At 48.2% G+C, this 17,431-nt stretch overlaps 1 protein-coding gene across 1 annotated transcript; it reads left to right on the forward strand.

The window, feature by feature from the left end:
* Positions 1 to 1,367: 1,367 nt before the first annotated feature.
* On the forward strand, positions 1,368 to 4,666 carry PtA15_12A453 (uncharacterized protein; the record flags this gene model as incomplete). Its single annotated transcript, XM_053162064.1, has 4 exons — positions 1,368 to 1,476; positions 1,602 to 1,722; positions 3,346 to 3,558; positions 4,600 to 4,666. The coding sequence occupies 4 exons, from the start codon at positions 1,368 to 1,370 to the stop codon at positions 4,664 to 4,666; spliced, it is 510 nt and encodes a 169-aa protein (XP_053026019.1).
* Positions 4,667 to 17,431: the final 12,765 nt, after the last annotated feature.

A 17,431-nucleotide genomic window follows, 5' to 3' on the forward strand; every position in this document is an offset into this window, starting at 1 on the left:
GTAAAAGTGTGGCTTGCAAGGCCTTGCCAGGCTGAAGCCGTGAGAAACTTTCTGAACTTGACCTGCAAATGGCCCGGTGGGTCTGTAACATTGCTCAGAAAATTCCCTTACAAGAATGGCTGCTGAGCGGCCAGTTCTTGATGAATTTACTTGAAAAAATGTGTACAAGACAGCTAAGATCAAGGTCTAGACATGGTCAACTGAGATTTGGATTATGAGGTGATACCAGTTTGTAGGAGAGTTGTAAGCACAAAATCACACATTTTCATTGAAAAAACCCTCAGCCTCAGGCCAAGTATGGGAAATTAGTCCTAAGCCTCTCCTCTGGAGACACTTCACGACTCCTTGGAGAGGCTGAGTTAAGCTCTGTTGGAGTGAAGGCTTGACCAGAGGCTAGATCCAAGCTCAAGCTGGTGTCACACAAAACCATGGGGCCTGTATTCCATATGTGACATACCTGAAGCCCCGACTTGGATCAAACAAGTGTTATCTGCCACTCCCCAACCAACTCGGACAACAAATGTATGAAGTTGAAGTCCTTCAAGTCCAGTATTGTTTTACCTTTGGGCCCTCCTGACTAAGGTCAAACACAACAAACTTCCTGCCAATACTAAATAATAAAATGAATTTGGGAAAGAAGTAAAAGTGTGGAAAAGAAACTTTTCAAGTCTCAACAGCCTTGACCAAGGATCACAGCTCATAAAATTAACTTTTGCAGGAAGCCATTTGCTTGAAGTTGGGGCCAGGCCACAAACATTGAGCTCCACTGCTTATCCCCCTTGAAAGTTTCCAAGCAAGGGCAAAAGAAAAACCAAGGCAGTTTAGATCAAAGTTTGTGCAAACCTTCCAGCTACTGAAATTCTGGCTAATCCAAGTATATTAAAGTCTCAGGTTTGTAGAAAAAAAATTCAAGGGTTCCCCCTACATTTTGCCAAAATACAAAAAAAAATGTCAGAGGTTCCCCTCTTTACAAAACATTGACCGCACAAGCCGCAATCACCATAAAAATAGACAAATTACAAAAAAAAAAAAAACACAAATCTAATAATCCCACTCCCAAAAATGCCGCACCCAGCCACCCAGCGCAGCAAGCTGACGCACCGTGGCCCAACGCCCATCCCTGTCTAGCAGGGTTAAAAAGCGTTGGGAAGAGGACTCCCAGCCCGAAAGCACAGGGGAGCCCCCGAATATCCCCCGCCGGACTGCGCAAATGCTACAGCGGACGGGGGTGAGACGACCCTTCAGCTGGAAAACACAGCCTTCAAGTCGTCTGGGGAAGCAAGTCCTGTCCCGGCTCTCCTTATATAGTGCACCCAGCTGCCTCGGACCCGACATGTCGCCCACAATCACAACGCCATTCCATCCCCATGCCGCAACCGTCGCAACCCGCCTCCTCCTGCTCGAACAATCACCCCCCTGACCGCACGTCGACGAAACATCAAACCCTGCGCCCCCCACCACGGCAACCCGAAACCAGTTCCCAAACGGAATGATTACACCCAAAAATCGCACTCCACCTCGCTACTCCCCTCGCTACGCCTCGCCAACCGCCCTGATTCCCATTGGTCTGAACCATTGAAACCGGCAACGGGCTTAACCAGCGCACTACCGCCTAAAAGCCTCGAATTTCCACTCTGAAGTCTCTACAACCGCCAAACCCATCGTCAGACTAACCCTCCCGGCAATCGACCTGTCGACCCGTCCTGCACCGAACCCTGAACTGTATCATCCAGTCCTATCATACAGGCATCAATGACCAGCCTAACCAAGCACATACAACCACATCTTCCATTCTCACAATCGGTAAATTCCAATTCAACCTCGCCAACGGCCCTGATTCCCACCGGTCCTAACCATCAAAACCAGCAATAGGCTTGACCAGCTCCTACCCACTAAACCGTTGATTATCAGCTGTATTCGACCCTGAAACCGCCAAGCCCACCGTCAGACTAAGCCTCTCGCCCACTGATTCACTCGACCCACCCTGCACTGAGCCCTTAGTCGTTTCATCCAGTCCTACCCTACTGCCACCAACGACCCGCCTAGCCCAGCCAATTCAAACCCTTCCTCCACTTTCAAAAATGAGACATTTCAATTGAAGCAGCCACAACCATCCCAGGCCATCATGCCATCGCGCTCATAGGCCGACCACCTAACGACTACCCCCATGCTAACCCACATATAAATATCATCCCCTCGCGCCGTCTCCATTACCTTCACTTCCCACAAGCAACACAATTCAAGTGCCAGACCACCCCTTTTCCAATTTCTTCACCTTCACCGTCAAGCCTAAGCCCAACACCACCAAATCATCTGAGCCCCTGATCATCCCGTCCAACCCAACTCAGCCCGACCACCCGTTAGCACAAACATCATCCTAACTTGACACTTGCCTTAGACCAACTGAATAAATCCAAACTTAAAATATGACTTCGTTGAGAGCCCCGAATCACCCTGCGACGTTCTCCTCGCACTTCCAACCCTTATCTAGTGTGAGCCATACCATCTCCCCCTCGCAAGACCCTAGCTGATTTCACCTTACAAAACCCATAGTCCACCGCGGAATCCGTACGTGCAAATCAATGCGGTTTTGTCAAAACTCCTAGCTTTTTCCAATGCAGCGGCGTCGGGAACGATAAGAGGGAGAACTTTCAAGTCGAATTGTCAACCAATACCGCACTCAATAACGTACTCGAGACTGGTTCCATTTATTCAATTTCTGGTAAAATGATAGCGATGAATGACGGGTCAGCCCCGTTGTTGACGTATTCACACAACGTTGTAACCCAAGTCGGATTCGTTGGGGAAGACCAACCAGACTTCGTCAACAAGACCGTCGTCACTGGCCTCGGGATGATCACTCACCGACAAGAAGTTGTCGCCAAGTCAGCCGACACAGCTATATCACTCGAAGTTACTGTGGCTCACTCCGACTGGGACGCCGAAGTGAGTTGTTTGACCTTCATTCAATTCACAATGCTGACACCCGGCCTGGAGGCTCGATGCATAAAAAAATTCAACATCAAGTATATAGTCCCCGGAACGAAGAACCTCATCAAGACTCATACGCTTTACGTCGTTGGATGCGAGGTAAACATTTATGGACGCCTTGTTGACTTCGACATGGAGTTAGACACCGCCGTCGTCGTCGTAAGTGCTCCGTCAACACAACAATCAGCCCTTTTACTCATTCCCTTGCAGGTTCACCACGTCAGTGTCACCAACGGCCATCAGATCGGTAAAACCGCGGGCTTTGGAATCAACAACACGCCCACGGGAGGTGCTGTCCAATTGTCAGTCCCTCTTAAACAAACTGTGTTTTCCTGTACTGAAGCGAGGACTCAGAACGAAGTTCAGCCCCAAGAAATCGACCGCCTCACCATCGGCGTCAACCTCCAAACCTATCAAACCACCAACAGAGTTACCGAACACTAAGGTGACGCCCCGCACCGCAAGAAACACGGCGCCCATCCCTGTCACCCCATTATCAGGCAAGGGCAAAGAGAAAGCAGATGAGTATTCCGACCTCGACGAGGAAGACGAGGCTGAAGACGATTCGTCGGACGATACCGATGATGAACCATCTCCGCCCCCTCCCGCGAAATCCAAGCGGGGACGCCCAAGAAAAGCCGTCCTCCAAGAAGCCGCCAAACACCTCAAGAAATGTTAAGCCCGTACCGTCGAATGCTCGTACTATACCATTGGACGCCCGCCGGCGGCGGGCCATCATCTTAACTTTTCAGCTTTCCACAATTTATCTTTGATTACGCGCAAAGTGGGCCTAACATTCTGCTTTGCCAATCTTAACCGCCTGTTTTCATTTCCATTTCTCGCAACCGAACACCCACTTAGCCCCTTCCAATTTGATCCACCTTTTGTACGATGATTGTACTAATCATAACAAATTTACCAACAACATGCCTCCATTTAAAATTCTTGTAAATAATTCATGAACTGTATCCATCCTACATGGGAAATTGCAATCCGCGCTCTGGCCAAGTTAAACTTCTCCGTTGCCTGAATGTATGCGCCTCCAGGCCCAAACCCGGGGCTGTCAGCAAAAAGCGTTGACATGCGCAGTACGCTAAGCACTTAAGTCTATGCCGGCGATCAACAATTCATTATGTAGACTGTGAACTTGTTTTAAGCTGGTAGCTGTTGTCTTAACATCAAACAAGACTCGCGCCCAATCCCCATACGGATACTGCCCGAGCCAGAATACGAGATCAGTAGCCGAGTTTCTTTAAATTAAACGGCCATCAATGCCAACGAAAGGCAGTTTGTTCTAAGAAATCAAAACACAATGCTAGACCCGTGTTAGACCACTTGATTATGTTAGCATACGTTTTTTCCGCTGGCGAGACAACTTCTCGACAAACCATACGCTAGCTTGAATGGACCACGATCCTAACCAAGATTGCATGAATCTAAGTACGCCCGGACACTTAGTGTCTAACCGCCCAAGCTCGTTTGAATTGCCTGGTCCTGTAGGTCTTTGCTTAAATCAGTCAATTGGCGCAAGCATAACAATTCGTGTTTAAACTACCTTCATCTCGGTGGGCTGAGGAACAATCACTAATGTAACCCTTAACACTTTAGGACCGGCCTACCATGGCATTGGCATGAATCGCCGAGCTATCTAACTATCAATGCCGGCAAGATTTGAGTGTGCTCATCCGCCTTAATCACTAATTTACTAAGGCAACGCACAACACTCACGAGCTAATTGATTCCGAATACTAAATTGAAGGATAGGTGAGATAAGCTTTAACCCAGTCTCTCAGCCGAAGTCATATCCCCGTCTTGGCGCCACTGAGCCAAGTAACTTTGTCTACGCTTTGCCCGGCAAATCCCAGACCTTGCAGCACTGCGCGAGCCCACGCCCAACCGTCAACTCCCATCAGCTTCAACGGTTTTTGATTACACGACCCGGCTTCATCAACCAGTACCCACAGCACCCTGCTGACAAAGATTAAACCCAGCAATCAAACACTCACGATAACCTCCAACTTGACGTCTCCGCCGAAGGCACCTCACGCCTTTGTCTACACGGACCTAAGGACAAACTGGTGCGGTGGCTGACAAGTGAGACCAAGGTTGTCAGTCAGAAGTTAGCTGTGATGTCAGCTGTCATAAAACTCGCTCAATCCTCAGGCTAACGCATCTCAACCCATTTGATTTATTCGTCAGACATCGAACTTGACACACGAATCCGGTCAATCCGCAGTCGGTCCAGTTATCAAGGACATTATAAATCGAAAATTTAGGGGCGTAAATTCCTTACCCGTAACACGTATTGCTAGCGTGATCACGTAAGTCTCATCATCTCCAAATTTGTTTGAATAAAAAAGCTCATGTGCTGTGACTGTTCGCCCCTCAATGTATGGAACCTTAACCTATACAGTTTGCACTATAGCCTCCAATACTGAGCGCGCGCCCGTCGTCAATATTGCATCTGTGGACACGTCCCCCACTCGTCCAATCAATCAAACCGCCGCAAGATGATTGAGACGAAGGGAAGGGTGACGAACAGCACTTCTCCAGATTGGGAGGAATCTTTACGTCACGTTTCATCTTACAGTGTTCCCCATCACCTTGGGCCATGCAACAAGAAATGTCTTGGCTGCTCCGCGCTTCATTGGGATGCAGAAGCCGCGATCGTCGACCGCGGAAAACCAAAGGCATTCTACACGATGTGTTGCCAGAAAAATAAGGTGACGATTCCTTTTGTACATACATCCGCTCGCCAATACCCTGAATTTTTGCGTAGCCTACTTGTTCGGAACAACGAAGGTGAGGGGTCTATTTCTTCAATTGTCAATGTTTCATTGACACAGATTATTACAACAGAATCAAAGCGTTTCCAATCTTTGATCCGTATGTGCAATAATGCCGTTTCTTTTACGTCACTCGGAGCGAACATCGACCCAACTGTTCAGGGTCAATACGGAATAAATGTCTTCAAGGTGTCAGGCGCATTAACACATTTAATATCAAGCTTAGAGCCAAGTGTCGGGGCCGAGCCGGGCTTCTCACAAATTTACGTTGTAGGCGATAAGGGTCTTGGCGAAGCTGAACTCCGGGTTGATAAGGCCCGCGGCCTTAACGGTGATCGTGGAAACACTTCCAACATGGACCCACAGCTTGTACTCAAACTCATGCAGTTCCTTTCAGCCAACAATCCATACGCGCAACGATTCCAAACTGCGAGGGAAGTCTTGCAACGTTTGAATGCCAAGACCCTAAAACTTCAGGGCGTTCCGACTCGCGGCGCGGACCCAAAACGCTACAACCAACCAACCATTGACGAAGTTGCGGCTATCGTTCAGGGTGCCGGTGAAATCGTTCATCCGCGTCAAATTGTTCTTCACCAGAAGGATAACGTGCTCGAATCCATATCTACCAGTCACTCTTCTTATTTCCCTCTGCGCTATCCTCTGTTTTTTCCATTTGGCGAACAGCAATGGGACAATCTCTTCTCAACAACTACCGCTCGAGGTATGTGCTTTACCCGAACCCAAACTCTCACTGACTGACATATTTTTTCTTAGTCCAAAAGGCAAGAAAAGTAGGCGCGCTCGAATGGTTTTCTTTTATGCTCTTCCGCCGGAAGAATAAATTTAATCCGATACTCGCCGGCCGTGCGCTTCAGCAAGAAATCATAGTTGACATGTACATTTCGGTCGAGGGGGGACGCCTTAGCTTTATTGTGAAAAATCAGAAGAAGCTTCGCGTGAGCCAATACAATCGCCTCATTAAATCTCTAGAAAACCAATCGAATATTACTGGGCGATGTGTCATCCTCCCAGCCACCTTCATTGGCAGTCCACGAGGTATGAACCAATTATACCATGACGCCATGGCAATCACGCGCAAGTATGGGCCGCCGTCGCTATTCATTACCATGACCGCCAACCCGAATTGGCCTGAGGTTCGGGCAGAAATCCCCGCTAACGACCACTCAGTTGATCATTCGACCGTCGTTACCCGGGTGTTCTACCTCAAAATGTGTTACCTTTTATTCGTTTTACTCAAGATGGATTGACTCGGGCGCGTCGTTGCCTTTGTATTCACCGTCGAGTTCCAAAAGCGAGGACTCCCACATTTGCACCTCATGTTGACGTTGCACAAAGATGACCGCCCAACCACTCCAGAACAAATCGACTCAATCGTGTCTGCTGAAATCCCCGACCCTGTGCGTTCTCCCGAGTTGCATGCAATAGTGTGCGAATTCATGCTCCACGGCCCATGCAAAGGGCGGCCTTGTTGGAATGGCAAGAACTGCAAGCTAGGATACCCGAAACCATTCTCCGAACAAACAGTCAACGTTGAAGGCGCGTATCCTGTCTATCTTCGGCGGGACTCAGGTCGGTCTATAACGAAGCACACCACGACGTTCAACAATGGTCATGTTGTCCCCTATTGTCCGGCACTGTTGACTCGGGCCTTGAATTGCCATATAAACGTTGAGATCCCCGTTAATACTTCTGCGATCAAATACCTGTATAAATACATCACGAAGGGGCATGACAGGCTGATGATGTCGGTGGAAGACGGCGACGAAGTGAAATCTTACGTGGAGGGCCGGTACGTGAGCGCACCTGAAGGTAAGCTATCCAAGGTTTAATCGCGGAATTATTACTTACTTGTTGCTCTGCAGCATGTTGGCGGTTGTTCAAATTCCCACTCTCAGGCCAATCGCCGTCGGTGACACGCTTGAACATACACGATAAAGATGAGCAACTGGTCTACTTCGACAACAAGGAAGGTGCAGAAGGCCAAATCAACACTGGGAAGGCGAGCCAAACAAGCCTGACCGAGTACTTTGTCAAGAATCTTGAAGACGCAATAGGGGCGGATGGCAGGCGCGCCTGTACCCTCCTTTACGAAGAATTCCCGGCGTATTTTTCTTGGAATAAGTTAAAGCGCGAGTGGATCCCCCGAAAGCATAAAGTCAACGTTGTCGGGCGAATATTTTCCGTGTCGTACTAATTGGCAGGCGAGAAGTTCTACCTCCGAACTCTCCTACTCCATCAGAAAGCAATGACCTCATTTGAAGACTTGAAATTTGTAAATGGTGAATTTCATGACGACTACCGATCCGCTTGCAATGCACTCGGGCTCCTTGTCAACGACTTCTTATACAATGAAGCTCTTTTGGAAGCATCATTGGTCCGGACAGGATTCCAGTTAACTCAATATTTCGCAATGATGTGTATCCATTCCCGGCCCTCAGACCCCCTCGAGTTGTTCAAAAAGCATTACTTAAACTTCACCAACGATTGCATCCGAATTGATATGTCGAAACAATTTTCACAAACATTGACGGATAAAGAACGTCGTGTGATGGCAATTTTTCGCCTCAAGGACCTACTCGAAGGCATGGGAGGCGACCTCTTGACAGCGGGTTTGCGAGTGAAGAAACGTGAAGTTTGTATACTCGCCCGGATGGCCGCTGAGGCCGCGGAAACAGAAGACAAACGGTCAATCAAGGCGCGTCTTCGATCAATCAAATTGTCTTTCAACACAAACCAGAAGTCTTTTTACGACGAAGTCTCATTGGCGACTGCGGGACTGCGTGGACGGTGTTTCTATTTGGACGGCCCGGGTGGGACTGGAAAGACATATCTACTTAACAGTATTATAGACATGTGTTCCCTTCGAGGCATCAAAATTTTGGCCGTCGCGTCGTCGGGAGTTGCCGCCTTACTTTTGAAAGGCGGGCAGACCGCTCACTCAGCTTTTAACATACCTATTGATACTCAAGAAGGAAGTGAATGTCCAGTTGAAGAAGATACAATCCTGGGGATAACTCTCAAAGAAACACGCGTTATCATTTGGGATGAAATAGTCACGATCCATAAGAATGCTATAGACGCTGTTGACCGAACATTACGGAGAATATGCGGCTCGACGCAAGTTTTCGGGGGTAAAGTGGTCATCTTTTCCGGCAACTTTTGCCAAATACTCCCTGTTGTCAAATATAATGAATACCCTCCCGCCTGCCACGCTACAATCAAGTCATCGCCCATATGGCCTCAGGTTATTCAGCGTGAGTTAGTCAAAAATATGCGACTTGCCAATGCTCTGCAAGGCGAAAATGCTCATATCAATCTAGAATTCAGTAAATCCCTTCTAGCATTGGGAGAAGGGAGGACTCAGAGCCAGCATATGAGTGTAATCAAACCCGACACCATCGACATCTTATCTTTCAACACAAGTGATGCCATGCGGAAAGAGCTCAGGGAATTTGTCTACTGTGACCTTGAACGTGTATATTCGGAAGGCATCAACTCCTCGGTGGAATACTTAAATTCCCGGTGTATTCTAGCTCCGCTCAACCGAGAAGTCAAGAAGCTTAATCATGAAATCCTGTCTCGCCTGCCTGGAGAGGTCCACATCCTCAAATCGATCGACTCGCCGGACCCTGATTGCTTCGGGGCACTCCCGGAGGAATGCCTTAACAAACTATCAATTTCAGGATTCCCTGAACACGAAATCGAGATCAAGATAGGCATGCCCCTCGTCGTTATCCGGAACATGGCCATTAAAGAAGGAATATGTAATGGTTCAAGGATTGTCGTCGAAAACTTCGGTTCAAGTTACATCATCGGCCGATTGATGTCCGGGCCATTCGCTGGGAACGAGATAACGCTCCCGCGGGTCAAGTTGCACAACAAGGGCGACGCCAGGTCAGGGCTCTCATTCTTTCGCTATCAGTTCCCGGTTGCCCCTGCCTACGCCATGTCCGTCAACAAGAGCCAGGGACAAACGCTGAGTCAAGTCGGCATATATTTGGAGACAGACGTATTCTCACATGGGCAACTCTACGTCGCCCTGTCCCGTGTTTCAAATTCAAAAGACCTTCTCGTTGTGCAACCGCATTCACAAGACGGTATCCTTAACGTCGTGCATAAGATAATCTTCACCCAGGACTTGAAGCGTGAGTTCATATCCTCTCCTAGTAATTGTTGCTTAGATGATAAACAAGTGCTTGTACCGCAGTGGCGCCAGGCCCGGAATGTGAGGAATCTTCGGCGCTGTTTGATCATACCATCATCAATGCTGCGGACGCCATGGTTGATTGAGTGATTGGACCCCTAAAGTCATCAAAACAAACCTTAGGAGGTGGTTATCCAGGAAGGCAACGTCGAAATTGTGATCTTTTCCTTTTTGATATTTATCCCCATTGGTACGCGTGCTTCTACATAAATGAATGTTAGCTCGATGATATGTATTCGAAATCGCGCTCCGTTTTCCATAAGACACGCAAGCTTCGTCCGCTGCTCCTCCTCGTTGTGTTCTACGACACTCGATAATCTTCCACAATCAAATCTCTGCTGCCGTCATGGCCGGTTTTAATTACATCATTGCTTCAGAATTAAAATCATGAAAGTGACACCAAAGGGTTAAATTAACATGCTGTGATTTATTATCATATGTTAGCGTCTCCTCTGAACCTGACATAAATGGCAGTTCCTTGTTGATTCATCAATTATTGAGGATGAACTTAAATTGGGACTGTTTGGCCTGCAACTTATGATGAATGCGGCCTGGGTGTCAAACAACAATTATTTGCCCTAGATCTGAACTGTCATTCAACTCATTGTATGAAGTCTAGCCGCGAGGGCCTCGCCTGGAACTGGTTTGCGCTCAATCAGTGCCATCACGACCGGCTCGTTGTGCCCCAACCAACTGTTATATTATCTTGGTTCCTCAACGTGTAACATGGGTTGAGGTTACGCCGTCCCTTACTGATGTTTAAACATAGGTTGGGTTGAACGGCCTGACTGGGGTGCTCTGTTTTTGCGGGTTCACGCCATGACAATGCCTCGGCGCGGCAAGATGATACATCTCATTGGCTATTGGCATGGCATTCGGACACGAGGGATTTCGAGTGCCCAACCGTCATGGTTACGAGGTAACTAAGCGGAATCTGCGGGCCATGCCGTCACGTTGCTGGACTAACCCCGTTGTTTCATGCACTACGGCAGGGCAGTTGTTCAACCTACGCCCGTACCGGGGCGAGGGACTGTTTACGAGGCCAGGCCAGCTCTTACAGCAATCATGGCCAGGCGATGGATGCAACCTTTGATGGGACCCAGAATAACATGTGATACCGTGACGCTATATAACGTTACTGAAGGCCGCCTAATATCATTTCAACAATTGACCCGGCCTGCTGCCATTCACCGAGCTCCACAATACTGAACAAATCTAACAAACCTTAGCACGACTTGATTGCGCGGAAGTATGATACAGACTAATCGGGCCCTGAAATCAACAAATTACTCGCTTAGCGGGCCAGACCGCCTCAATTTCCGGGGCAAAATTTATGTTCAGGAGGACGTGAGTCGACGTTGGATCGCGTTTGTGATGTTTGGCTCATGCTGGTTTGCAGATTTCCGACGATATTGACAGGCTAGGAGTCGTGGAGAAAAATCTCCTGTGGGCTTATTTGAGATCAAGCACGCGTGGACCAATGTCTTTTTTCCCAGTTGACCTAAGTGCGGCCGCTTTCGATGGATCAAATATACCGTCTCGTTGCTTTTATTCAATGAAGGGTGCCATAACTGGGTTCAGTCGAGACGGAGCACTTGAACTTAAGTTCAGATCCGCGATTCCTGTTCCACCACATGACTTTACTACTCAACCAGGAAATAAGCCGCTTACTATCAACGCGATGGGAACAATTGTAGAGGTTTCTGTCACATCCGGCGAGCATCCTGGCCTGGGTCCCGAATATGCTATCGTAGTAAGACACAAGGTATGGTGGCCTTGTCTCTAATCCTGGTGAACATAAACTGAGGCACATATAAAGGTGAACTTTAAGCAGGTCACTGTCAACTTCATTGTCTCCCCGACGCTATTGACAACGATAGGCTTAAATTCGAGTATTTTAGGTTGTCGGGCTTGGTTTTCCGGATACCTGGTGGGGGTCAGTACATGTAGAGGCCGCTGTATTGTTAGAGTGAGTCGATTTCATAAAAACGCATAACATGGTGGATTAAATTAACGTTTGACTTACCTGCAGGTCGTCTCGGGTCGAGTATCAGGCGCATTAGATAGTGATGAATGAACTTCCTTGTCCTTGGCATTAGGTCCGGGAGCGCGCGGGATCACGGCGCTGGCGAATAATAGTCATATGGATCTGTCATACATCTGTGTTTTCCTTGTTTGATAACTGGCCTGTTGTTACGTTTGCTTGTTTATGCTAAATATCAGCGCGGCTAGCCTGTGTTTTTGTTCCGGTGACTGCCACCCGGGTATGCGAATGATTTTGTTTAAATAGTCTGATGTCAACTGGGGTTAGCGTTTATGGTGATTGCTGGCAAATACAGATTGGCATACCTCGGTCCCAATCTTGAACTGCGACGTCGGGTTGATGGCACAAAGGCTGCCCATTGACTCGCGCAATAAACAGATTTTGGTTGAGGTTTAGTCTTTGAGTGCACGGCACTAGGCTCAACAAGTGACCTATTAGTGGATTTCTGTATTAATGAAACTACTTTGTCATTGAGTTGGTCCCTTAATCAAGAGGTACCCCTGCTGGAAACCGCCAGAGTGGTTTAATCCGCGAGCTATTCGCAGGCCGGGAATGGGGAAAGCCCTCATTCTTTTCCATCCGTGGTGACTCTCCCCGCCAACTGCGTTGTATCTGCTTGCGCCCGCGCCATTATAATAAGGGTCTCGAGATTTCGAAATCATTCACTCATCTTAGGCCATCTTTGTACGTTAATCGACCAAAGCTGTGTGTTTGGGGTCAAAATCATCACTTGGTCTTAAATCAGACAATTAATAGCATCACGCGTAAGCATTGGTCCGATCCGTAGTACTATTAGCTCCCAAACGGCGAAGGGCCTTAATAATCACGTACCCGCGGGACTAGGCTCGTCTGCGCGTTGTGTGATGAATCTCACTAATTGCATGTGTTTTTATCGTATCGTATACTGTTCGTTGAACCTCAAGTGGATAGCTGCTCTGTTAGCGAGTCCTGTCGCCCCGGGAACGCTTTAACGATTTAAACGTGACGTCCATGGCCGTATAAATCTTATGCGTATGATGACAGATTTGTTTGGTACTAACCTCATATCTTCTCCATTATTGCTTGATACGTTTCAAGGGCTGTGCATTGGTTTGAAGAAGACAAGCAACGAACATAACGGCATGGCTGAAACGCGTGAAAGTATGATAGAGTATACGAGGCGTAATTGGATGGCGATGATAGGCCGGCCCTTCAATTACAAGCTTCCTTCTGTCATCATGTCGTGTCCCAATGATTGCTCTGCCTGTGGTTGTGTGCACTGGAACTATCGGGCTCAGGTAGGAGCTTTGGGTCATGGCTCTGACAAGCGTAGACCTAACTCACAGGCAATGGGCCCAGAGACGCGGGTCGGGCGTGAATTGAACCCTTAGTAGGGCAGGGACGCGTTTATTTGTGAAAAAAAAATGATGGTCATATCACCTGTTGGATGTAGCTCGTGTTGCGAATGCTAATGAGTGTCAAACTGTTTGTCGTTTGGAACTCAGATCCTCGCCTGAAATTGCTCATCTGCGTGGATCACGAGGGGATATTGGTGCAAGCTTTCATGACGGGACAGAGAATTGCAATTTGTTTACTACTTTGGCGTGCATCACCATGAAATAACTTGCGCTCGGGTCAAGGCTAAGGAAAATTACTGGTTGTCTAAGCTAATGATGCCTGATTGTTATGGAGGAATGGTGTACAGTGGCTTTCGGCTTAATAATTTTTCAACTGTATTATTGTCACAAGGTTAATTGCTGGCAAGATTGTTCATTTATTGAAGTCAAGCTGTGAATGTGCGCATGGCAATTCGGCGGGTGGATAATGGTCTGTAACAAAGGCTGACCATGAGGGTCACTTTTTCACGCCGAAGACTCTGCCCGAAATAACCTAGCAAGTAATGGAAGGGTCAGGTTGGGCAGGAAATGAGAATGACTGTGATTGCGTACCTGGACGATAACTCGACCTTTTGTAGCATTGACCCCCGCCAAATTGCCGTAAAACCACGCACGAAGACCAATGTGATCTGCATCTAGGGCGAATATGGAGGCTATCTCCGCGGGTATTAAGTAGTCAATGACGAGCTTTGACGGAAGGTTCTGGTGCGGAGAATTAGCCAACTGTTTGGAATCAGTGTTGGTGGTGCGACTCACTGGGGTTTCGTGTTCGAGTGTTATGGCGCAAGTTGGTTCGCCACTTAATATATTTGTGATTGACAGCTCGCAGATGGTCCCAACTGCATTGACTAGTAGTGGTGCTTCTTTGTTCGAGAGCTTGCGCGGTCGGCGCTCATCGGTCGTCCCACACGTAAAGTTCATTTTGAGGCGGCTGTCGGCACTCAGCCCAAGAATTGATCCTCTGATAGTGTGTGCTCCCTGGATTTGGTGGGTTGCTCCGAGGGAGGAACCTGTTCTGAGGTTGATGGGGAAAAAATAAGGGCCGGCTGACGGGCGTGCGGGGAGGCAATTGGTTGGCGAGTTGTTCTGACCAAAGTGCTGGTGCGTAAGCTGGGGCAGTGTGGGACATATCGCGGCTCAGTTGCAGGGGTGGTGGGACTCACGCATTCTTGAACGTATATTCCCCCGCGGACTTCAACCCTATCAGCCATTTGGGTGTCTTGAGGGGTGGTCTGAATTGTTCTATTGGCCTGGGGCATGGTTGTTGGGAAACTGTGTGATTGGGGTTTAATTTTGTTGTGTAGGGGGGCAGCGAGGGGGTTGGGATTGGTGCTTAGAGGTTTGAGGTTACTGTTGGGATAACGGGTTGAATTTATACCTTCCGGTGGCAGGCTGGATCTCGGGTTTGCCGCCATGCAGCCCTTCGAATAGTAGCTGGGCTGGTCGCGTCCAGGTTGGTCATCGTGGCGAGCCGCAATCATCTTGGCCTGGGGTGGCGATACTCGCCTGTTGGTCGTGGTAAGCGCGGCTGATCGGGCTCGGGCTGATTGGTCTAGCGAGTCGTCTGATGATGCGCGTGGGCGCCCTGGTGGGGGCGGACAGTTTGCGCGGGTAGTCGGTAGCGGGGCGGTGGATTTTGCCTGTGTTTGCCGCGTGGTCGATTGGGTGGGTGGCGTATCGGGACCTGGCTGTGGGCGGGCCAAGGTGAAATGCGAGGGGGTAACGGGTTTTGACGTGAGGTGCGGTGTCAGCCTTAGAGTCATCACAGCTGACCTAAAAAGCTGCCTGTTCTACCTTTGTTACATATAAATTACTTTATATCTTTTTCATCTTAAGAGATATCCCTGTTTTGACTTCATATTCTGTTTCCTCATGCAATTTTAACCCTAGTTACAACTTACCAATTCATTGTAACTATACTCCTTCCCTGAGTTACTGAGTTGTAGCGCCCTTGCGCAGTTGTGACGTGTCAGCGCTACTAGGCGCGCCAAACCACATGTACATATGTAAATTACATAAGCAAACTGTGAAAATTTTCGTAGTCAGGATCCCCCTTGCCTGAGGCGGATCCACAGACTTCAGTACACCAGAACCACCACCCAGATAACTCTAGGATCACCACCAAAGAGCCTACTATACTCCCAGTATACCTACCGTCACAGGCGCCTAGGATATTGACAGTAAGTAACCTCTTTCACTGAACCTTGTTTATCTCAGAGGTACAACTCTGTGTCTTGCTGGATCTGCCTTTTCTTCTTGCTTTGCTTCCTCCTTGATCACAGGGCTGTCCCTCCAAATCTATAGGCCTTTGCCTCCATCTTGATCACAGGGCTGTCCCTTCTTATCATCAGGCCTTTGCCTCAAAATCTAGGTTCAGGGCTGTCCCTCAGGTTTCCCTTTAAGAACCTTGACTGTCCAGAGAGAAGTCTAAAAAACTGTGGCTGGATTAAGACTTATCTAATCCAGATACCCTCCTGAGAGGAAGCTGTAGCATTTCTTGCACAGATTAGCAGCACTCTTCTAAAGAGTAGCATTGCCAGTGGACGGGCATTCCCACTAGAATAACCTAGTACTTCTCTTCCTTCTTATCCTGCTTGGTTTCTCTCTCTCTTTCTCTTTTTTTCTTTTATAGTTGTAATTTCTTTATCCCAAGAAATCCAACTATTGCCCCCCCATTTCTTGTGTCCTGCTGTCACTATAGAGACTCAGGCTCACAATTGGGGGCCTCATCGGGAAATATACTCACCTTTTCATAATTCTAGACTGCTATAAAGCCAAAAGACTGATCCTCTTGACTAAATCAAACAAAAAACTCTAAAAATTCGAAAAATCACCTTAAAATTTTTTTCTACATATCTTTCTAACGCTAAAATTCTTCTAAAATCATCCAAAATTGCTTTTACATTGATAAATTTCCTAACTGAACCCTTGAAAATTTTTTTTACGTCCTGTGTACTCGTGAAAGTGCAGAACTGCGACTCCTCCGCGCCGCTATTTATCCCTTCGTCGGACTTATCCTCCCCAGAACCCTCTATATCTTTGGATCAAGAAGAGATAGAGAAAAACGGAGTACGCTCAAAAGATTCTCCTGCTTCTTAACTATAATTGCCGCAATTGACCGTAAAAAAATTCGTAACGGCGCAGACTAGCGCAGAAGACGAAAATTGCGACGACAACCGCGTAACTGATCCGAAAGAAGGAAACTGGATCAATAGTTCCTCTTGGACCCCTATTGCTACTACTAAATACCCAAAAGTCCGTCGCCGCAAGGTCACCGCCGCTGTTAATATCTCTGATTGGACCTCAAAATCCGCCGCAAAACCCAGCGCAAAGGAAACTAAGAAAAAAACCTCTACTACGACGCGTAAAAGTAAAAGGTTATCTTCTAAACCTAAGTCCCAAGGTATTTTAACCTTGAATTAATTCTTAAAAACTTTCTCTTTCCGCTTAAATTAACCTCTCTTACTCCTTATCACGATGCCTCCTCACCTTAGAAATGGCCGAGACCTCTCCGAAGAGCTCCGCCACCGGTACCGCCTTAGCCCAGCCGCCGAAGAACGGCTTCGAAGGGCTAGAAGCAGCCTTGCCGCCTCTACAGGAGGATTTCCTCAAGCTCCCGGAAGAGGAGCCGCTCCCCCCAGATACCGGGATCCCTCCGGCTCTATACCAGCCGAGAGAAACGTCCATAGCTCTAGCGTCGAGCAGATCCACGCCGGTTCCACGGCCTGTCGACAGGGAACAAATAGATTTGACGGTGAACCCTCCTCAGACGAGTCAGCCGCCCTCCCAGCCTATCAACCCAGAGGGCATGAGACCCACGGCGCCGTCCAATCTAGCCCTCCTTCCGTACACTCAGAGCCCTCGACGGGAAGCGTCCTCAGGACCCATGGACCTTATCCCGGAAGAGGAGGAGTTATCCAGCCTCATCAGTATGTTCAACGAACAATTCGACCTTTTTGTCCGCGCCAGGGAAGCGCAGAACATATTAACTATGAGGCGTCTCCTCTCC

This window comes from Puccinia triticina, chromosome 12A (assembly GCF_026914185.1).
Source record: "Puccinia triticina chromosome 12A, complete sequence".
NCBI lineage: Eukaryota > Fungi > Basidiomycota > Pucciniomycetes > Pucciniales > Pucciniaceae > Puccinia > Puccinia triticina.